Source organism: Chrysemys picta, chromosome 3, assembly GCF_011386835.1.
Source record: "Chrysemys picta bellii isolate R12L10 chromosome 3, ASM1138683v2, whole genome shotgun sequence".
NCBI classification, from domain to species: domain Eukaryota; kingdom Metazoa; phylum Chordata; order Testudines; family Emydidae; genus Chrysemys; species Chrysemys picta.
Genome location: NC_088793.1, coordinates 90,122,585 through 90,147,065, shown reverse-complemented (window position 1 = coordinate 90,147,065; position 24,481 = coordinate 90,122,585). Strand labels below are relative to the sequence as shown.

The window sequence follows — 24,481 nt, the reverse complement described above, 5'->3', positions numbered from 1 at the left end:
TGCTGACCAGGCTGCTAAAAAGTCCAGTCGGTGGCGCAGTGGCTCTGCCTGCCCTGGCTCCACGCGGCTCCCGGAAGTGGCTGGCATGTCCCTGCAGCCTTTAGGTGCAGGGACGATCAGGGAAGCTCCGTGCGCTGCCCGAACACTGGTTCCGCAGCTCCCAATTGCCGGGAGCCACAGCCAATGGGAACTGGGAAGGGTGTGGGGCGGCATGGCGTGAGCAGCATGCATCATGCAGAGCCACCTGGCCGCCCCTACGTTTAGGGGCCAGGCATGCTGGCCACTTCCGGGAGCAGCGTGGAGTTAGGGCTGGCAGGGAGCCTGCCTTAGCTCCGCTGCACCGCGGACTGGGAGCTGCCTGAGGTAAGCCCCACCCAGTTGGAGTCTGCTCCAGCCGCCTTCCTCTGTGTGGAGCCTTGAGCACACAGAGGGCGCTCTATATGCAATCCCGGTCAAGGGAAGGGTGAGGGGTTGGGGGCCAGGGAAGAAGTGGTATGTGGGTAAATGACCCCTGTCCACACCTGCAATACAGTATATAGAATGGTTTTAAGATAAATCAGTTTGCTGTAATTATGGCCATCACACTCTTCTCCATCTGTTTCACAAGCTCTAATTTTTCCAACAGCTGCTTTTAGGAGAGAGAAAAAACGGACAGTTTGAGCTCTAAAGTGAAACTGGTAAAGTATGAATTGATTTTGGATGAGGTGACTCAGCCTTCAGCAGACATAGTTATTCTGCTCCATGCCATCTTATTGATTTCTGATAGTCACAAGTTCTTTTGAAAGCTGTGCCTTACTCTGCACCAGTCTAAATATACTTAAGAAGAGAAAAAACATGCCACCTCAAACCAGATAATTGCATTTTTGTTAGCAACAGTACCACTCTCTCAGGAATACAGTTCTCTGTAAACTTTGGCAAATGGACTTCAGAGGCTAAGTAGTATTTGTAATGACTATTATATAAACAAATATATTATATTTGATATTATAAACAAATTTCAAATCCCAAAATATCAACCGTCTTTAAAAAGCAATCACTAATTTCAAATATTTGACTTCTATTTTTGGAGGGGAAACTGCTTGTGGGAGACACTGTTATGTTAATTTAGGGTTTGTAAACATAAGAGTTTATAAAACATAAAATCAAGTAGAGATATCTCCATGAATTTAAAAAAAAAAAAAGCTTTCACACCCAAGTACAGCTTATTCTTAACCCTAAACATTGCATCATTTTGCTACTATGCCGCATGAGAGACATAAAAGTTAAACTGACTAGCTTGGTTTTTATTGTCCAAACACAGAAAATGGAAAAAATAAAAAATATATAGAGTATTGGTGGAATTTTTAAAAGGAGCATAAGAAAGTTAGGTACACAACTCCTATTGAAAATCCTAGCCTACACATTTAAAGTGTTCAATTTTAATACTTCATGGTGTTATCTGTATAACTGCAGTAAGGACATTTGTTTAAAAAAATGTTTTTAACATGACAGTCTCTCCCCTAAAGTGAAGTCAAATCAACTTTCCCTAGAACAGTTAAGGTACCAGACTAATAATGTGGAGCAGTTGTGTTTATTTTTAAATTTGCCGAATTAGTCATGTAAGTCACAGATACATTTACATTACAGCTAATTAATTCTTGTAAAAGCCAGAAGAAGTTTCTCACACAGAATTATCAAGTGGTAACATACTGCATCTCACCCATTGATTACGTCTTATATGCAAATCTTTGAGTCTCCAAAATCCCTGCTTTTGTTTGTTTACAGATTTTAAAAAAACATACACAGTCATGCTCACTTAGATCAGTATTTTAGCACAATCCCTACTCCTGGCTCCTGTATACGGAGCAGAATATGGCTAAACAGTAATCTTCTATATATAATGACTGTTTATCAACACACAGTCCAAGTGTTTTGGCCAGAGCCACAATGACTAAGTGGTACAGATGCAATAGAATTCAGCTCTCCTGACTCCCAACCCAGTGTGTTATCCACTATTCCACACTGCCTCTTTACATTACAGGCCCTTGGCAGGAAGAATAGCCCCTGATCCTGCAAATACTTACACACATGTTAACTTTAAGTATGTGGCCTCAGTTGGAACACTCATATACTTAAATGTGTTTAAGTCTTGGGGCTATAGATTGTATACTTAGAGAAACAGTGTAGGAAACAACCTATGACACATGCAGGAAGCTGCTCTTATTATAACTGTAGTTTCAGAGGCCACAATCAGGATAAAAACAGCAACTATACAAATGTATGAAGATATGAGTTCTGCCCTGAAGAGTTTACTACACAAGCCCCTGTGCTTGCAATGCATTGTGCATGGACAGATCTCTGCATAACTCGTGGTAAAGTCAGGGCCTAAAAGTAATGCCCCTTCTAGCACTGTGATCCAGTGAAATGCAAAATCATTAGCTACAATTACTAGTGGTACAGAAATATACACTGAAACATTTGGGAGCATTCTGCTAGCATTATTCTCTGTTGTAAGTACACAGCTTGTTGTATATGCAGCTCAGTGCTAGTCAACACACAAAGCTAATACTTCTTTAATGCCATCTGCAGAACTTGTTGCCAATACCTTTTGAAGCTTTATATTCTCCCAATAGCACATGGTTTTCACCTACTGTATTTATAGATGAAAGACAATTCATGCACCACTTGAATTACATTTCTACAGGGTTCCCCCCTCCCAGGGCCGTCCAGAGGATTCAGGGGGCCTGGGGCAAAGCAATTTCGGGGGCCCCTTCCATAAAAAAAAGTTGCAATACTATAGAATACTATATTCTCGTGGGGGCCCCTGCGGGGCCTGGGGCAAATTGCCCCACTTGCCCCCCCTCCCTCTGGGCGGCCCTGCCCCCCTCCCCGCCCCCTTTGTGATTAGGAAGATCAAACCTCTCTGGCTTCTCCTGCATTGTTATTTTATGATGATCTTCCATTAAGCTTCAGCTCACTTTAAAATCTTCCATTGATTTCATCTGAGTGCCCTTTGGACGCACAATTTTCTGTTTTGTTTTTTAGGTGAGGCAGGTTTTCCCAAGCCTTCATTCTTTCACTCAAAAAATACATTTGATGTAAAATTGACAAGAAGTCCATCAATAGGAAACTCAAGACTGTTGAGTTAGGCAATCTGTACACGCAATAAGACAACTTTGTACTGCAGCATTGTTGCTGTGTAGATATTTTGTTTTTTCATTCCTTTCATGCTATTTTGTAAATAATATTGCTGGATCATCTTATTCAGGAATGACTTACAAAGCACAACTCAGCTCCGAAGCAAACCATTTCAATTATGGCTGTTTTAACAGTTATTCATATTTCCCTATAAAAGTAAGAAAGTTTTGCTTCCTTCTAAGTTTGCTTCCTTTTTGCTATTCTTCAAAATTGGTCCCTAGTTATGGCGGAGGGATTTTCCTTTTACACATCAGTTATGGCGATATGAGGATATTGGGTCATGAAATCACTAACAAACTCATTTGATGTCCCTACTCTCTGGTGTGTAGTGGAGGTGCTGAGCATCATTGCTTCTGTGAGCTGCTGGAGTGACAAGGTAGAGGAAGGATAGTCCAGAGGGCTAGCCTAGGATTTGGGAGATCCATGTTAAAGTCTGTGCTCTACCACAGCTTCCTGTGTTTATCTTGGGCAAGTTACTTAGGCCCAGATCCTCCAAAGTCTTTTAAACATTGCTCTTCTTGGCTCTGTAATGAGCAGCATTCCCTAACTGGACAATCTATTACAGTATCATTGGTGTGGGTGGATGGTCTGATGCATGACTCAACCATTTTTTGAGCTTTGTCAGACTTTTTGGGGGGGAGGGGGGAGGGTTTAGGAGCAGAGATTTGGACATAGTTTAGTGCTCATGAAGTGTGTTGGACTGGCAGCCCTGGTGGCTGATGACTGAAATCCTCCACAGACCATTACAGTATAGGCACTGGGCAGTGCCAGCTTTCTCACACTGGCTTGCCAAATTGCTTTAACCCTGTTCTGGAGAGACCATACCTAAGATGTCGTATGTTCTCCATGCCAACCTTCACCTCTCTACTGGGACTGAACTTAAGGTGCCAGTTAAGGGTCATTAATAGAGATGCTTTCATAAGGCAAACACCTGGTCCCTCAGAACTGGCTTGAATCTACCTCACAAATCAGACAGACCTCTAACAACGGAGAGTGAATACAAACCAGCAGCAACCTAAAAGTGAAAGGTGTCATTATCTATTACCAATCACTTGAGTCATTTAGTTCCCAACCTGTTTGCATAACATCTTAGCTATTGTATTTCATCTAACGTTTGGAGAGCTTTCATAGACACAATGCACTTCTGCATAATGAATTTTTCAACTTCATACAATGTATTTTTCCAACAAAACAGAGATTTCTGACATGTGTTATGCACTTGGTGTACATTTTTCTCCTGCACAATTGCAAGATAAACAATGTAGTTTGAAAGTCATTCATCCTTTTATATGCAATAGTATCTGTTCACGTGATGCTCCGGAGTATCTTGGGCGGATTCAATTGCAGGATCTATTATATTTAGGATAATTTTTAGGACTAGCTTTTAAAATGAAATACAGTTCATTTTCTTTCTGAGGTTTGTGGTGGGAGAGAAGTTTTGATCTTGTGCCCAAAGATAAGGAGGCACAACTGGGAAACAGTTCCTTTCAGTAGTTGGGGTAAGATTCTACTACTGAAAAACAAACTGTTTTATGACCAGTTTTAATACCTGCCTTTATAACTTACTGAATGGATGGTTATCTAGTGTATTATCTGAGCCATCACATTTGCCTTTAACACTTTCATTTAAATAATTCTAGGGCTATTGTGACAAAGCCCCACAAAACCATGGGAGTGCACAGTTAAAGATGGCAGAGACTTACTAAAGCCTATTTCCAACACCAGGCCATGATTTTGTGCAAAAAGCAAGCTGTTAAGGTGACTCCCATTTTGCATAGCAGGATTTAAAAGGCTGCTTTTACATTTCCCCCTTATGTCTTCACATTCCTATTTTTGTTGGCTTGTGACATAATCTTAAGTGCTTTTTGTAAGTAAATTATGTCCATCCCCTCCCTCCAGTAATTCACAGGGTTGTTTTTTTTTTTAAACTGTGTGCATTAAAATAAAGTGTCCGCTGTCAGAAATCTTTAGCTGTAATGTTACTTTAGGTCCGGATCCAATAATGAATACAAATCAAATAGCACATCTGATGCTGAGGTAGCTTTCTGAAACCAGTGCCAAAGTGTTTGCAGAAGTGGGAACTAAGTAATTTCCCCCTTTTCCTCTTCACGCTCCCTGGCTTAGCAGCCCAAGTATCCCCCGGATCAGTGAAGCCAACCCAGAACCACCGTGCAGAGGAGTAAAGGGCCTGTATCTCCTTTATTCCCAACAACAGAGGATTGCGTATAGAGGATTCCCAACAACAGAGGATTTACACACATATATATTCATACATATTACTGTCATTACAATTTTACAATATAGTTCAATATTAATAACATTTCAGATGTATTGTGTTATAACACAGACTTAACAGATCATAAAATGATGAGTTTTGTAACTTAAATACATTTGATGGATTAAATGCAGATTTTCATATCAGGTATATGTGCAGCAGATTTTATTAAGTATCACAATCATATAAGAAAGGGTATTTTCCCCCAATAGGAATTCTCCTTCCACCCCCTCCTAAAAATAGTTCTGAACAATAGAAGGGAAATGTCTCTCCCAATTTATGAAATAACCTGCTGTTCACATTCTGCTTTGTGACTAAACATTGTAGATATTGGTTTTGCTTAATGCTGTCTACCCAGTATATTCAGCTAAACCTTTGCATAAAAGATGAGGGGAAAAGAGACAACTAGGAATGAATGGGTAATGATTAAATTAATTTGGATCTTTTAACTCATTGTTAACTTTACTGATTTCTAATCAAATGGAACATTTTCACTTATTTAGACCCCAATCCAGTCAAGCACCTAAGCATGTGCTTAACTTTAAGTACATGAACAGTCCCGGTGTCTTCAGCAGGATTATTTACCTGCTCAAAGTTAAACGTGTACTTAAACACTCTGCTGTATCAAGGTTTATGCACTGAAGCCTTCCAGATGAACCAAGTGCATTCAGGTCATTTATCCCTGTATAGTCTGAGCTGGAGAAAAAGCTAATGTTGAAAGACACACAAATAGTGCAGGTTTAAAGTAGACATTCTATTAGTTCTTTGATTTGTCACTGCTTACAAGCTTACTTTATTACAGTAGTTAACAGGAATTAAAGATAATGACATATACAGCAAATAAAAGGCCACTGTTAAAATAATATATTTGTAATATATTTTTAAATGTATCTCTCTGTGTTTCTCTGCAATGGGAGTTAGGCAACTAGGCACCCATTAGGTGCCTATCTGCATCTTTAGGTGCCCAAATTCTTTTAAAAATCCTGCCCTAGATCTCTTTTGAAGATGAAACTTAGGCATTTTGAAAATTTTACCCCTAATTTACTTTTAATTTTTTGTTGTTTTTTTAACGAACTTTCCCTCACATTTCCAACCCTACAGGGGAATATTTACTTGCCTCTTAACACTGGATTGAATATTTTAGAAAATGAATTTGTGAAAACATTTTCATTCATAGTAGTTTAGATAGCACCACCCTTTATCTCACTGGAGTCAATGGGACTATTCGTTGAGCTAGATACTACTCACCATAAGTGCAGGTAACAGAATCTGGTCCATTAAGGATTATAACCACCCTACATATTTCTAAACATATGTTTGACCATGACCTAAATTTGATCCTAAACTAAATTCACAAAATTGACTAAATTAATCTGTTCTGCTGCAGGAGGATGCAAATTGTATGCCCTATATGCCATGTAACATATCTCAACAGGGCACCTGCTGCCCAGTTGAAAGGGAAATACCCTGCTGCCAGGGGGGATATTGTTTACAGAAGTGCTTTCCCCAGGGTCCCTCTGGAATGGTGGTTGAAGCATGAAGAGGCATACGAATGTTTAGCATATCTGGCACATAAAAACTTTGCTACAACAGTGCCATGTGAATGCCTATTCTCACGTTCTTCAGGTGACATTGTAAATAAGAAGTGGGCAGCATTATCTCCCATCAATGTAAACAAACTTGTTTTTCCTAGTGACTGGCTGAAGAAGAAGTAGGACTGAGTGGACTTGTAGGCTCTGAAGTTTTATATTGTTTTGTTTTTGAATGCAGTTATGTAAAAAAATATAATTCCACATTTGTAAGTTACACTTTCCTGATAAAGAGATTGCACTACAGTATTTGTATGAGGTGAGTTGAAAAATACTGTTTCTTTTGTTTATCTTTTTTACCATGCAAATATTTGTAATCAAAAATAATAATATAAAGTGAGCACTGTACGCTTTGTATTCTGTGTTGTCATTGAAATCAATATATTTGAACATGTAGAAAAACATCCACAAATATTTATAATAAATTTCAATTGTGATTCTATTATTGTTTAACAGTGCAATTAAAACTGCGATGAATCGCGACTAATTTTTTTAATCTGGTTAATTTGCGTTAATCGCATGAGTTAACTGTGATTAATTGACAGCCCTACTTTAAATCTTATTAAAATATTTAAAATCTGTTTGACCCACACAAGGTTGTGTGGCCCTCCTGTGTAATCAGGCTGGGCACCACTGCTATAAGCTATAGGAGGGGTACCTTGGGAAGAGGGGTGCTATAGGAGGGAGCACCTGCATCTACTCTCTAGGCAGTCTTTCTAACTACCAGGCCCTTTCAATGGTAGCCCAACAGAAGCTGATAGAGCCTGCTGGTGAATATAGCTCCTTGATTTTATCCTTGAAAAGAATCTAAAGAACAATTACTTTATTCAACAGTGTCTTATATTTGAGTTTTTATTTTCCACTGTGGAAGCTTTTGTTTGACTTTCCAAAGCAAAAGCTGGCATGAACAATAGACCACCTTTGTTATCTCTCAGATCATAAGAATTTAGAATCACTTGGTGTTGCCTGGCCTGATTTCATACAGTGAGATCCGGCTGTTGTGTATTTGGATTACAATTCATTCTTAGGCATGGAGCAGCTATTTAGGTGGTTGTACTCGGAAGCAGATCTGTTGCCAATCAAATTTCTCCTGAAAGGTTTAATGCTTGTAGTAAATAGGAGGAGCATCAGCAACAGCACAGAGTGCAGCAAACAGATCTAATGCAAAGACAGAACAGAAGAGAGGAGAAAACTTTAGGAAGCGTGAAGAAAGAAATACAGTTACTATAGGGGAACATGCTTCTTATAGGAAAAAAGATATAAACCAATGATCATACAGTTCATCATTATTCAAGCAACATGTCACGGCCAACGAACAGAAGACAAGATAATCACAAAATAGTAAGGCTTATTTAAATATATAAATAGTACTGCACATGGAGTTATAGCTAACTATTGTTTTATTGAAGTGTATTGTTTTGTACAGTCATGATGGTAGACTAGCTAGAAAGTAGAGCAGTGAACCAAATTTTAGTAAGTCTATGTACCGAGGGATGAATCTGTCAATTTTAGAATGGCTGCACTGAAGACATTTATGGCTTCAGTGAAAATATTAACCCTCTTGTGAGCACCCAATGCTGTGACTTAAAAGAGAGTGTTTTTTTGTTTTAATTTCTTACAAAATCAGATCTTGATATTAAAAGTACTTGTGAAACAATTGACATTAACATTTGCTATAGAAACATTATAATTTCTCCTGACTGTGACTGTGATATGAAATGTTTTTCAGCCAGCCCTGGTCCGAAACATGATTAATCCTGGTGGCAGAACTCTGCCTTTGTTTTGGGGACAGCAGAGCAGTATCGGTCATGCACTTAGCATGAGCCATTCTGCAATTGCAGGGACAGATGGTTTAGGCAGGGCTGCAGCATATGAGCTGCCCACCTGGAGAACTAAATATGCCTCCTTGCTAGCGGACCACACCCTCTTGGAGCTGTGTGGTGCTTGGCCAGCACTGAGGCCAGTCCTCTTTCCTAGTGCTGGGGAGAGATCCTACTCTCCTGCTTGCATGAGAGGGACAGGAAATAGTGCACCTGCACTTCACAGGGTAGGAGCTGGTCCTTAAGGCCAAAATCTGCTCCCATTGAAAACAATGTTAAAACTCATACTGATATCTATGGGACCTGGATTTGCCCCATAATGAGGAACTATTGATTGCACAATACAGTATTACATCTAGTAGGGGATACACAGACAAAATGATGCCTTTTGCTGTTCCAACTATTATGCTTGTTCAGTATTTTGATCAAATGCATTATCTGTGAATATTCTCCTAATATTCCAAAGTCCACTTAAAGACTTGACATGGGAAACTATCCCTGAAGCATTTCTTAAACTGCATGAGCATTAAAAAAAAAAAAAAAAAAAAAAGTCTGTCGCACTAAAGGTCTGGAAAACCAACGTTGTCAATTATTCTCTAGTTCTCTGACTGTGGTTTTAAGGGGTAAAATAGCCAACTGTTGAAAACCTAAGAACACTTGGCTCTAACTTTTTGTTCAGGAGCCTGCCAGCCAAATGTGCATATACAAGGATGTTCATTTTTGGATCTCCCCATTAATTAACTTTGCCCAGAATTACAGATTGGAAGTTTCCTGGTTTATGTTAGGAACTTAAGGTGAATTGTCTGCAGTTCTACCAACCCATTTTTGATATGATGTAGTTTTTAAAATTACTCTTAATGGGTGCTAGTTGGCACAATGGCGTAGGGCACTAGCCTTCTATTTTGAAAAATAAGGCTTTGGTCATCAATGAAAATGAATTTATCAGCACTAGTCTAGTCTCCTGTGAAAAGGTCTGGATAATAAGCCCACCACAGGATGTGCCCAACTAGTAGCCTCTGCTCAAGATCAAAAGAAATGGGGTGTTTCAGATCAGAAAGGAGATGCACTGGCAGAGTTTCATGTTGTTCTAAGCACAGCTCTTGAGTGCACCAGTCAGTATATGATCTTTCTCTTTCATGCAGACAAGTAAAATAAATTAATGAATAAATGGAAGCTTCTGACTAAAGCTAAAGGGAGCATAGATGAAGGATCTGATTCAGCAATGAGCTCCCCATAGGCTGCAGGCATCCACTCACACTGAACTCTTTGCAATCAGGATTTAGACTCCAAGTAGACGTGATTAAATTAACACTGCTGTTTTGTAATACTGCAATTTACTTCTTCCCTTACACGTAAGCCCATTGACAGACAGTGTGGTTCAGTGACTAGGGCACTGACCTAGGAGTCAGAAGAGTTGGGTTCTGCAACTAATCTGCTGTGTAACCTTACTCAAGTTGCTTCTGTTTCCTCTTTTGGCTGTTGTCTTATTTACAAGCTCTTTGAAGGAGTGACTGTCTCTTAATATGTGTTCGTACAAAGCCTAGCATAATGGGGCCGGAACTCAGGTGGGGCTGTTAGACACTGCCATATATAAATAAAATGATATTAATTCCCATTGAAGCCAATAGGAATAATCAGGTTATATGGCAGGAAGGGCTTGATCCTGTTTGATTGACTTACGTGGGAACAAAACTGAGCTCTGTATTTTTATGGGTCAAATACTGTGTCCAGTGTCCAGTCCAAGGATAGTAAAAGGGGTATAGGTTGGGGCGAGCAATAGACGTTCCAGGAGTAGGAAAACAGAAACCTTTCCTCCAAAATGGAGTGCAACCCAAGGAGGCCAGTCTAGTGCCTGTGACAGGAGGATCCATGTAGATACATTGGCCTTTTCCCCTGTCCTGTTCCAAACACAGCCAAATGCTGGGGTACACTCTCGGGATCTGCTCCTTGCCCAAGGCTGCTAGAATCCAGCTCATGCACCAAGTCTATTGTTTTCAGGCACCACAAATATTTGTCTGTCTCCAAACCATTGACAAAGTCTGTCTTAAAAGAACTCCTGCCAGAGTCAACTTTTTTCTTTATAAGAATGTACTAACCAACAATAAAAATGTGACACAGATATGAGAAACCTAAATAGCAGAGTAGGACAAAAAGAGACTATTTCACCTTGGCTCCAAGTACCAGCTGAGACTTTTTAATTACTATTATTCAGATAATTTGTATTGTGATAGCAATTAAGAACCCTAGTCCAGGACCCCATTGTGCAAAGTTCTGAGGCTTATTCCTGCCAATGTGATTTAAAATTTCTGTTTAAAGTTTAAACTGCATTTACATTTCAGTCACATTTTGCTTCTTTATTTTAACTTTCCATCAGCAGCCACATAAAGAATTGTGTGAACCCTTGTCATTTTTCTTTACTTCTTTTTATCTTGTAGGACTGGCATTTACCAAGCATCTCATCCTCTGCATCAGCACATCACATGGTATGCAACAAATCTAGATTACTGTGTTTCCTACCATTCCTTTGGACTTTTCAGAAATTCACGTGAAGTGCAAGGTGTTTCAAATATAAACAAATATCATTTTCATTAAAAAAAAATCATCAGAACTTTTCCTCCAGGACAGAATTGTTCTGCTTTTTCTAAAGGCCCCACAAAATGTTACATTTGATATATTTCACAAAGTCCTTTACTAATGAAGGAACAATCCAGCAGGTGGAATTTCATTCTTGCCAGAAAGTGCTTGATTGTGCTCCTGTTTTACTCAGCTGAGCAGGGTTGAGTAAGACCTCAATTGAATAAGAAAGACCTAGCCTGATTCGGGGTCTGGATCAGGTGTGATGCACTCGTCCCTGCTCTCTCGATACTCCCCTCTATGAGCAAGTGGCTGGGAAGAGCTAAGCTCCACACTGTCCCTATTCACTGGCTAGAGCAGAGAGCCAGTCAGAAGGGGGGAAATAAATTGCACCCTTTCAAGGATGGCAGTAAGTTGCACCCCCTTCCCCCAACCCAGAGCAAAGGAGGAAATGTGTCCCAAAGGGGCATCTCTGAGACACTAGGTCTTCTGGGGCTACTCACAGGTTGGTACCATTTACTCACCAGCTTGTACTCAGGATTGTGCCTAAGAGCACAATCTAAGCCCTTGACTACACACAAAAGTTGTACCACTTTAACTGCAGTAAAAAGGGGGGCAGCCCCTTACTGTGGACACAGTTATATCAGTATTAACATACTTATATCAGAATAGTTATTCCCATACTGGTAAGGGAATAAATTGTACTGGTAAAGGCAGCTTTATACTGATATAACTGCATCCACACCAGGAGTATAACTATTTTGGTTAAAAAAAAAAAAGTACACCCCTAACCAAATTTGTTATACTGGTACAACTTTCAAATATAGATCAGGCCTAACCCTTAATTTTCTTTTGTAATATGTACACTTAGATGTACAAGGTGGCAGGAACCCTTATACTTGACTTTACCTGGTCGTATTGTTCGGGTATGTGTCTGAGCAATCCTGCTTTCTTCCTAAGAGCCCAGGTATGGTTTTAATAGGGAAGTCTCTCAGTCATGGAAGGCCCCTGATGCCTTGGTGTAAACCAGCAAGCACAGAACCCATGCTTTGTAGAATTCTGAACATTCTATAGTGAACTGTATGGCTCCATGGAAACTGGGTGTTGGTGTCTCTGAGTTTGTCTACACTGGAAAAGTGGTCAAAGTTAGGTTGCATGTTGTAACTAACCTCAGCCTTTCCGCTAGTGCGGATGCAGGTTAACTCCTTCTACCTCAGTTTAGTAGGTCAAGGTCCACTTTTCCTAATATACGTACATCCTCTGGGAATAACCAGATCCCCTTGAATATACCATCTCTTCCTGGCCAGTTCATACATTTGCCTTCCTGCCTTGTTGATTTGACATAAGGATTTTAGAAACAGGTAGCATTAGCAGCAGGACAGGCTTCTGTCTTAAAAGTGGAAAGTATTAGATATATTTATTTGTGTGACAGAAACAGTGTAAGGATAAAACTCTTCAGTTCAGGAATCTGGAGGTGCAATAGCACTAAGAATGGAATAAGAGCTACTGATGAAAAGAATTAAAAATATTGGCCTCTTATTAGATATCTGAAAGAGAAGGGGAGGACTCTGGGACTGATTCTTATCTGCTTCGCCTTGTCATTTACACCTGTGTAGAACAAGTGCAAAGTGGGTGTAAAGAGCTACTATTATTCAGCTTTGACCGCTTTCTGCATCCTTTTTGCATTCACTGTGCACAGATGTAAATGACAAGACTCAGAACCATTGTGCCTTTTTATTGCAATTGAATCTCACCATCCAAGTTGCTTTTACTCTTGTGAAAGACCTAATAATGCATTGCTTCATTAATTCTGAATGCCATTAGACATGAATTTACTTTTTTGCATTATAACTCTTCTTCCTTCCAAAATTAAAACATGATGCTATAGTCATAAAAAAGAATGAGATTAGAAATACCACAGTCTTGCAAATGGTATTCCAGGCATGCATAAGGAGGGGTGCCTGCACAGATCCCTTGGCAATACTGGAGCCTAAGCGAGGCATGATAATAAAGTAAGGTATACTGAACCCACACCCTGGATATCACTGGCTGTGTGTCCATAGACAGAAGGTTCCTATAAAGATAAATGTTGGGCTTTTTATTCCAAGACACCGTATGATCCTAGTTTGTTTCATTCTCAAACCATATCCATGCTCATTTTTCCCTTTCTTTGACAGAGCAGAGAACTCTTTGTGCTCACCTATGGAGCTTTGGTAGCCCAGCTGTGTAAGGACTACGAAAAGGATGAAGATGTGAACAAGTATCTAGACAAAATGTAAGTAACAAGTTTATTCTGCATTACACATCCAGCTTAGCATTGGTGATGTCCACCTACCTGTATATTTTCCTCCACCCTCTTATTGTCTATTATTTGCTGAATAACAGAACTGTGTTTGGGACCATGCAAAGTACAAATGAAGACAGAGTCCTTGACACAAAGGAACTTACAATAAACTTTATCACAAGATGGTTCAAGAGAAGAGCCCCGTGTTCTGTGCAGGCTCCTAGAACCCATCAGACCCCCTTTGATGATTGTTTTCCATGGACAGTCTAGCAGATAAGTTGAATGGCAGGAATGTTCACCATGGCAATGAATTTTAAACAAATAAGCTCTTCTGGGGCAGGGATGGTCATTTTGTTCTGTGTTTGTACAACACCTAGCACAATGGGGTTCTGGTCTATGACTGGGGCTCCTAGGGAGTACCATAATAGAAAACAATACATAATAATATTGTAGAAAATTTGCCAGAAGCAATTTTTGAATTAGTTATCAACAAAACCTGATTCTAAGACTTAAGCTCATCCATTCGGAAAACAGAAACATACCATGTGACCTACACATTCAATCAAAACAACTAGAATTTTGAATATCAGACACACAATAAACTGCTGGCAAACAAGTTACAGGCCAATAGTTATTCACAACAATTATTCAAGACAGCACCTGTTTGAGAAAACCGTGATCTACTCACAAACAGAAAAAAGAAACAAAACTCATGGAATCAATCACTTGATATTAATGCTTCGCCCAGCCCCAAGCAGTATCACGTATTTCAGCACACTCTGTGTAGGTTCTTTGCAGGTTCTGTGGTAGAAATAGGAAAAGGTTCATGCTGGGAGGTGTGGAGCTCCTACTACATGAGCTTTTTTCCTACCAAATTATATTCTTTTCCATTTGATGAACAAACTCCTCCCTGGTTTAACACCACTGGTTTACCACCATTAACACAATTATATAAATGTAGCCCCTAGTGTTTTTACTGAAGTTTTTGCCAACAGGGCTATTTTGGTTTACTTCTCTGCTTATGCAGCACCATCAGTGAAGATGAAAGCATGGCAGCTTTGGAAGTAAAGTTTATAACCTAGCAGGTCCTATACACATAGATATAATAATGCGGCTGTTGTGTTTCTGCTATATACAGGTTGTCAGACAGCAACTTGTCACTTTAGTTTACAGTTTGTTTTATGGATCCAAAGGTTAAACTTAAAAATAACCCGAGCACTCTCTTGTATTGGTGATGTACATATTTTAATAAAGGCTAATGCAATATTTACTAGTGCAGCTAATGGTGATACTTAGCTAAATGTGCCAGCAATAACTAAATATTTCATGGCTTGCCGGTACATCACACAGTGTTATTTTGAACCTTAGTCTTCCAGAAAGCTTTTTGTTATAACATGGCATTGGGTACCGTATAACTTTTAGGCTTCTTGTTATAGGACCTGATCTGAAATCAATGGAAAACTTTCCATTGACTTCAATGGGCTTTGAATAAGGCCCATAATGAACAGTGAAAGAGATTCAGAAACAATTAAGTTTAGATGGATATGGAAAAAAAATCAATAAAAGCATTTCTGAGCTTGGCCCAGGTGCTTGCATTTACATTCATTAACTTTTCCTTCTACAAAGCCTCCTGTACAATATTTGCCATTATTTAGGAATAGTTACAGAGCCTCTCTGTATTTAATAGCCAGTATTATCTTCAGAAGGTTTGCAGTGAATTTAAAAAAAACTATTTTATTTGGAGAAGGATTTTACAAGCTTTCATCCTTTTTACATTGTCCATCTAATTTCTCTGGAATTTCAGTTGTGTGTGAACAGTTTAATTGAATTTAAATTTGGTTAACTGCAAAATGCATTTTGCCTAACTGCAACTAATTTTGTGCAGAAGTTGCATAACAGACACTGTAGCTATTCTTTTATGGTGATGGGAGATCAAGAGGAAGGAGCATATTACTAGGAAAAAAGAGAGAAGAGAAAGTAGAGAAGGAATTTCAGAGGAGGAATGAGAGAAGGAGGAGAAGAAAAGGGAGGATAAAGAGAAGGAGAGCAGCAGAGAATGGGGAGAAGGTATATAATGATAGAAGAGGGACAACGGCGGAGGGACACAGAAGAGAAAGAGATGCAGGAATGGGAGGACCTACTCTTCTCTTGTGTGAGCCATTTCAGAGAGGTTGCAGGGGACAAGACCTCTGCAACCTGCAATTTCTGTGGCAGGCAGATAAGTCAAGATGCCCAGGACAAATTGGACTCTGGCCCCACCTGTTGGGCAACCTAAGTTATGTGACCTGATGGGGAAGTACCTTTTTTATCAATGAGAGACTACTGAAGTACCCTTAATAAATACATTAATACCACAGCCATGTCAAGACTCAGGGAGTTTCAAGTCTAAGGGGCAGGCTACCATGTTCCCTTTGTTCTTGTAATACATAAATTATAGTTTATTGCAGGAGCTCACACAAAACACAACTCTCTGAAAACCTCAGGCAAAATGGCTTCTGCCAAGCTTCCTAACCAGGTAGGCTGGGCTCAGCCAGTCATGGAACTAGGAGACATACCATGCAGTGCTAATATACCATGGCAATGAACATGATAAAAAAACCTAAATAGAACAAAATAGAATGTGACTACACTTGTGATCAAGTCCAACATTGCAGAAATGAACTGCTTTAAACTGCAACATTTTCACTATGAAGGTCAGTTAACTGGGAACATTTTATTTATTGGTTTCTTCAATTATTCTGTAATTATTTGTTGCTAACTAATCTATTGTTTCACACATGCTTCAATGAACCTAAAGTAGGCAAATTTCACTCCAAGCAAATGTCATGAAAAGCATGAGTCAGTCCCTCAGACTATGCATGGGTATGCCAAACCACCACACTTAGGGCAATGAGGCTACTACTAAGTTCCCTCTAAGCTGCGTGGCCGCACGGCCGTCCAGCAGTCTATCAAGTGCCGGGCACTTCAGGTGCCCCTCCCCGCCCCTGCCATGCTGCTCCTGCCCTCTGACTTGGAGCCCCTGGCCAGCTGCTCCTGGGAGCCTCCTGCTTGCTGTGCAGGGTGAGGAGGGGGCGCTGAGGTCAGGGTGCCCCCTCCCCACTCCCACCCATCCCTGTACCCCATCTCCACAGAGCAGGGTGGGAGGACAGGACAGGGTTCAGGAGTGGGATGGAGGGAGCTTGCTGGCAGTTGCTGCGGTGTCTGAACAAGCAGGCTTCAGACTGGTGAGTGCTGATCTACTTAAAAAGGCAGCGTAGTTAGAGGGGCAATGCATCTCTCTCTTTCCTCTCTCACGCACACACACACACACACACACACACACACACACACACACACACACACACACAATGTGTCTCTGGCTCACACACACTGTGTGTGTATGTCTGTCTCTGTCTCTCTCACACACACACACTCTGGGTTTCTCTCTCTCTCTCTCTCTCTCACACACACACACACACACACACACACACAGTGTGTCTCTGGCTCTCACACACACTATGTGTGTATGTCTGTCTCTCTCTCACACAGAGACAGTGTGTGTGTCTCTATCTCACATACACAGACAAAGTGTGTGTCTCTGTTCCCCCCCACCCATACACAGTCTTTCACATTCATCTCCCAACACATACTTGTATCATTGTTGTTGTTACTTCTTGATACTTCTTTCAAAGTGTGTTATTTTAGTTTTTTGACTGGTCTATGCATTTCATAATTTTTATTTCTCTCTTACACTAAAATTTAATTCTTTGAGTAGTGCAGTCCAAAATGCCTAACCTGTCCTGGCTGGAGTAATTATCCCTATGGTAACTTTTTAAAAATATATATTATATCTAGGTTTTTTTGTTTCTACTGGTGGTGCACATTCACACATTACTTTGATATGGGGCACATAACAAAATTCATTCTGCACATGGATGGAAAAAATTAGAGAAAACATTGGTTTACTAGTGTCATCACATTCCCAACTGGTCAATCTGTATGCTCAGTGTGTAATGGCCTTCTCAGAGGAACCCCTTTAGAGATCCTACTTCAGAGAATGACATGGGGAAAGATGGCACTAACCGTGGTTAGGTTTTAGTAACAACAAGATAGTAGGACCTGATTCTCATTTACCTTAAGGCCACTTTATACCACTCTAGTCGTACAAAGAGGCCCTAAAATGGGCATAAATTATATCTGTGCAAACTTTAAGACCCCTTTATATGACATGAGGTCCAGGCCTACTTTACACTGCCAGCGTGATGTAAAGTGGCCTTAGTGTATATATGATCGGGCCCAGTAAAATCTCCACGTCTCAGAATACTACTTCATTCAGGGGCCAGAGCATTTTTCAGACCCAGTTCATGCAGCTGCTTTGCACAGAGAAAGAGTGAGACTAGAGAGAGGCATGAGGGGAGGAGACGAAAATTGTTCAGCTTTGCATGTAACTTTCTTTTCTTTGTTTCAGGGGCTATGACATTGGTATAAGGCTGGTTGAAGACTTTTTGGCTCGCTCTGCTGTGAGGAAGTGCCGTAGCTATTCTGAAACTGTAGACGTGATTGCACAGGTAAATAAGATTAAAGTAGTTAGACTCTGGTATCCTTTGATGTCCTCAGACTCTGGAAAGACAATACTGGCCTCATCTCCTACCAGTTCATTCCAAACCAGAGTTAGTCCATCTACCAGTATGCTTAACTCTCCAGTCTGAAATGAAGGTGCTGCAAAGTAGAAGAACAGGACAGTGTGGTGTTCTTCATATTAACACAAGCTCTCCTGGTGTTAACCAAATCAGTTCCCTTATTTAGAACTTTTTACATCCAGCTAACAGCACACAAACTTGATTCTGCTCAGAGCAGCAGCAGCAGTTCTGGGTCCTGGCCTGATGAGCTCTCAGTGTGCTGTGATACTGTGTGAACTGTCAGCCTTTGAGCTCTCCCACTACATTCAAAATACTAGTAGTAGGTCCACGCAGATAGGACAATGGAGTTCTAACCAAGAGCTTGATACAGCTAAACGCTTAAGCATGTGCTTAACTTTCAGGAGCAACCTTCCCATAGCTCCATTATGCAGCACTGGCTTTTACCTATATTTTGATGACTCAGTGGGGCTAAGTCTCTTGAGGAGACATTGGCTTCCGCTTACATAGCATCACTGATGTTTTATTTCAGCCCAGAAATGCTTGAAAACAGGAAATTCAATATAGCAGGTCCATATTCAATCACTAACCTTTTAGTTGGATCCTAAAATTAAAAACACATGGTACTAAGTTTCCACAAAGGAGTCATCATAACCAAGTACTGGTTCAAATAGGTACGAATTCAAATATCTACACAGCGGGATGTTAACCATATGAGATTACGTGAGTAAGGCAAGCAGGACTTGACAGCATGAATACATTGTCTTTTATACTCCCACATAGAATGCAGTTGTTTTATCATAATATAAAGTTACAGTTAACAGCTTTTTAAAATATATTTAACAACAACAACAAGCACAGAGACATCTGTCAAAGGTCATACTCTAACTCTCGGGTTTGCACAAATTGCTGAGTATGTTAAACAATTATTTATACAGGAGACACTCAATGTACATTAGTAATTACAAATATACTGTACTTATTTTTACTAATCACTGGTATGCAGTCAACATGCATATAGAGAACTTCCCTGTCTCCTTCAAAATATTTTAGCCAGATATCACAGCTCTTCTTTATATCTGAATGAACAGTGTGTACAAGTTGTCCTATGTATATTGCCTTGTGCTAAGTGCATTTCAAAAGGATCAAGTGATAAAGATATTTTATGATTCCTGTTCCTTTTTGAGGGATGTGTTTGAATTATTCAGCTGTATTTCTACTCTTGGAAGCAACAGAAAGACACAAATTGAGACATCTTATTTTCTATGCATCTAAGGTACCAATCACTGCACTGTCGGAGCACCACACCACATAAGGTTGAGTCTCTTACCCCAGATCAATTGGTACACCAGATCTTACACCAAAAACAACACTGGCAGTCAGTTCTATAGTAAACTAACTAAAGGTTTATTAGCTGAAAAAAAGGAATGAGCGTTATTGAGAGGTTAAAGCAGATAAAATATAATAACGAGTAAGTCACAGTTTGTAGTTCCAAATGGTAGCCGTGATGCAATAACTGCCAGTTTCCCCAAAGTCCTTCAGGGCTACCCAGAATATCTCAGGGGATCTCCATCTTCTCATTCAGTTATTCTGCTTTGTTAGAAACCAAATAGGAGTGATAAAGGATCTCTCCTTGAATCAGTACTTATAGCATCTTTTCACAGACAACAAGCTGATACGTATGTTTACTCCAGGGGTGAAAGTAAAATGAAGCTCTTACTGGTATGGGGCTGCTCTGCTCCCCCCCCCCCCCCCGGAAGGGGCTGGGCTTTGGGCAGAAGGGGCGGGTCAGCGTCCCCCAGCCAGTCCATCTGCGCTCCCTGGCCTGCGCCGCCCGGGGCTCCAGCAGCGATTTAAAGGGCCTGGGGCTTTGGCTGGCACTGCCGCTACCCCGGGCCCTTTTAAATCATGGCCCCTGGGCAGCTACTTCTTTTGACACACACACCCCCGCCAGATCATTGCTGCCCCTTTTCTGCCTCCCCCATTGGCCACCGATGGGGGGCGCAAAAGGGGCAGTGCTTTAAGCAGAGTCAGCGGTATGGGCTGGTACTGGCGGCTACCTTCTACTAGTATGCCATACCAGCCTGTACCGCCTTACCTTCACCCCTGGTTTACTCACACAACGGCCAATTGCTTTGAATTTAGCACTCTTCATTTGCATTCAATGAGTTATTTAGTTACAGGGATATACATAATGTAAATCCTGCCATTACATTATAATAGGAATAGATAAGTGAAAACAAAACAAGTAACATTCCATTAGTTTTCATGAAGTTCTAACACCTGAATTAACTCTCCCATTAACACACACTTTGATCTAGGGTAATTTAATTACCGGGCATGCATAATGTAAATGTAATGTAATAGTAAACAACAAGGTATAGATAGGTGACAACAATATGATCAACATCTCCTTTGATCTCTATTAACACACAGATTAATTGGCCTGACTATATGCTAATACACTGAACTCCTTTGATATTCACAAACAAGTGAATTGGCCTATAGCTCTGGCCTGAACTGGTCTGTCAGTGTCATAGCATCTCATAATTATTGGAAAAGAACAGGGTCTGATTAATGGTGTTTACCAGCTTTCAAAGAAAGGGACACTGTCCCTACTCCCCACAAGCCCTCCTTATTGAATAATTTATCCAGTTCTGGTGCTTTCCGCCTCCATGGTATGGAATTCCATTTTAAGAGGTAGGGAGTTTAGGGTCATTGGAGAAGGACCCTCTGACACTGCCATGGGAATTGGAGAGGGCTAGGGAAAAGCTGGGAGGCAGTCCAGAGGCACAGGCCCTTTGCACACATGGTTTATGTCTCCAAGGGCAAACCTCACCTCTCAAAGGAAACTCTCCATTGGAAACTCCAGCAGAGGAAACATGTAGGGCTCCCTGTCCCTGGTATAGGTTTCCCTAACCTAGAAGATGACCTAGCCCTTAGTTGTTAATATGCCTATGACTTATACTTTTCAGTCGTAAATCAGATTCTTATTTTGGGAATGGTCTCCTTTAAGTTGCTTTCATAGCCTTAAAGGAGATTTTCAGCTGTTGCATATTGTGATGCCTGCATGATCTTTGTTCAGAGAATAACACTTAAGCAGCATTTTAGAAGAAAAGATTGTTTACTAGGTGGTCATGGAATGGAATCGCTGAGCTGGGAGCCACTTATTGCTAAAATAAGTTAAATCAAGGTTTTATTTCCATTTTATCATTTGGTGAGGTAAATTTATATGGGGCTTGGCACAATTATGACTGCTTGTAATGATCCATAATATACAGACTGTGATCAGCAGCTAAACAAATACTATAGATTTAGCAGCATAGACTAGAACCCATTCATCTGTAAAACACCAGCTTCTTTCTACTCAGTGAGCTAACGTTGTTCCACCTGCTATTTACCCATTCAACAGGCATTGTCCTTTTCAATCCAGTAGAGGGCAATATTCACAAATCATACAACCTAGTACATTAAATGTGTGTAGTTGTCTAAGCACTTGCAAAAGGAAACCCAAATATACATTAAGAAAAGGTGAATCTAAATCAGATTTAAAAAAAAAAATTCTGATGGACCTAATATAAGCAATTTATTACAATATTTCAAACATATACATTCCCCAGACTTTCCTATGTCTGTGGCATGTAAGTGTTAAATCACTTTTATATTTTAACAGTCCTGAGGACTATTTTATAGCTTTTGAGCCTCAGTTCAATTGAACTAGATGACCACCACACAAAAATCACCTCTATAACTGGCACTAACTGGATCAATTTGGAAAACAAAATAATTCTCATATATAAAAATAAAACAGTTAGGGAGACCCGGTGACAAATGGGAGGGGTGCAGCAGCTGCTACTGCTGTATTTGCCTAAAGCTGGTATGCCTCTTGACAGTAACAATGTGTCTACACCAAAGTAGCACTACCCATATTGCCATTTCCTTCCAGCCCAATCATACTGTGGTTTCCCCAGGCAGTTTTAATTTGACAGGCTATAAAATCTATAAACATTCAGTTCAGAAAAAATACACAAGCTCTGAGATTCTTCCATAGTCAAAGTTATGAGACTCCATTACATTTATAAGAAACAGGGGAAATAATAGTATGTTTCCATGACTGGGGGAAAGCAGTGGACCTGCAAGTTGTACAGAGTTCCAGGAGAATACACCTGGATTGTCATATTACTGTGTGTCATGTCAAATGTTAAAATAGCAAAAGAAAACAACCAAACAAAAACAATTGGTGAACAAATCACAAAGGGCCCAGTTCTGCTGCCCTTACATTTATCCTAGTACATTACTCCATGAATAGCCCTATTGACTTCAGTGAGACTACTTGTTGAGTAAGGTATTACTCGAGTTGAGTAAAGGTGGCAAAATCTCGGCCCAAATGTTTAGCTGAAGATACTGATTGTGCAACATGATAGAAACTAAGTTATGTGACGTGTGATCCTCTCTGATATTTTGGCATTGAGGACAGTTGCTGAACAATATAATAAATAATGTGACTGATATGGAAAGTCGAGAATCACTATATCTTTCATGCTGGCCATGGAGGGACTAAGGCACAGATCCTTAAAGGTATTTAGGTGCTTAAACCCCATTGAATTCAATGGGAGTTAGGTGCCTAAATACCTCTGAGGAATTTGGCATAACTGCTCATATGGAAACACAGAGAGGATCTCTTTTGCATTCACTACAGCTGATGTTGCCAAATACCCTGTAACAAGACATAGAGCCAAAATCACTCACTGCACACACTATGATCTGTTGGTGTGACTGCGAGCCATGTTACTGAAGTAACAGTCACACATCTCCCCTGTGATATAGAAGACAAAATAGACACCTTTATATTGCATAAAGCAACTTCAGGTGGTCAGCACATGAAAAGAAGAGTGTTGTAAAGTCCCTCAAATTGGCCTCTGGGCCTAGTCACATTTTTCTATGCTTGTTTTTCTTCTCTTCTTTTCTGTGTGATGCATTTTCCTTTGTTTTCTCTGTGGTTTCAAATATTAGTACCAGATGTGAGATGATTTTTCTGGTTTTACTGGGTATTTGAGGTTACCCAAAGTTCTGCCTATTTGAAAGGACCTGATTTCTTCTTTTCCTGTTTTATTGTATAGTACTGTTGACCAAACAACACACATATAAGTAGAGAAAGACTAACTTTAGGAAGAAGGGAAAGGACTCTATTTTCCTCCTGTTACATGTTCTTCTATCAACTGCTATCAAGGCTATTTAGCATACTAACAGAAGGAGTCTCTAGCATAGTCTCGAGTAAGAAAATAAGATTAAGTAACTGACAGACACTTCTGAATCTTTGTTTACAAAATAGCAGTTTAATGTTCTTAAATGTCACTTTCAAACTTAATGTTCTGAAAATTCTGGCAAAAAGATACAATTATAATCAGCACAACAGTCTGAGCACTGATTTTCTACAGTAAAAAGCAACAGAGGGTCCTGTGGCACCTTTGAGACAAACAGAAGTATTGGGAGCATAAGCTTTCGTGGGTAAGAACCTCACTTCTTCAGATGCAAGACATCTTCTTTTCGTGAGGTTCTTACCCACGAAAGCTTATGCTCCCAATACTTCTGTTAGTCTCAAAGGTGCCACAGGACCCTCTGTTGCTTTTTACAGATTCAGACTAACATGGCTACCCCTCTGATTTTCTACAGTGTTCTTGATGTATATATAATCAGGAATTTCTCCAAAATAACCAATATATAAATGGAAATAAAAGGGATAATCTCAGGTAAATGCAATCTGTGACGGGTTGGATCACAGAAACCCCCTTGGGAGCTGCCACCTAATGTACCAAGACTACTTCTATTCCTGTTTTCCCTGCCAGCTCAGGACTCCAGCATCCTGTCTTGCTGAGTCAGACACGCCCGTCTGCTCCAACACAGACCCAGGGTCTGAATCACTTGCCCCAAAGCTGCAGGTTTACCTGAAAATAGCTCACAGAAGTGTGCTTGTCTTTGGCACTCAGATGCCCAACTCCCAATGGGGTCTAAACCCAAATAAATCCATTTTACCCTGAATAAAGCTTATGCAGAGTAAACTCATAAATTGTTCGCCCTCTATAACACTAATAGAGAGATATGCACAGTTGTTTGCTCCCCCAGGTATTAATACATACTCTGAGTAA

At 40.2% G+C, this 24,481-nt stretch overlaps 1 protein-coding gene across 3 annotated transcripts in view; it reads left to right on the top strand.

The window, feature by feature from the left end:
• The window catches only part of TRAPPC3L (trafficking protein particle complex subunit 3L), a 55,339-nt gene that overhangs the window by 3,813 nt on the left and 27,045 nt on the right, over positions 1-24,481 (top strand). For 2 of the 3 annotated variants that reach the window (XM_065588379.1, XM_065588380.1), the window contains exons 2-4: positions 11,297-11,344; positions 13,613-13,710; positions 18,167-18,266. In XM_065588379.1, coding sequence (XP_065444451.1) covers positions 11,297-11,344; positions 13,613-13,710; positions 18,167-18,266 — 246 coding nt within the window. Of the gene's footprint in view, positions 1-5,696; positions 8,383-11,296; positions 11,345-13,612; positions 13,711-18,166; positions 18,267-24,481 lie in introns of those variants that run through there. The other variant, XM_065588378.1, reaches the window with a different exon arrangement.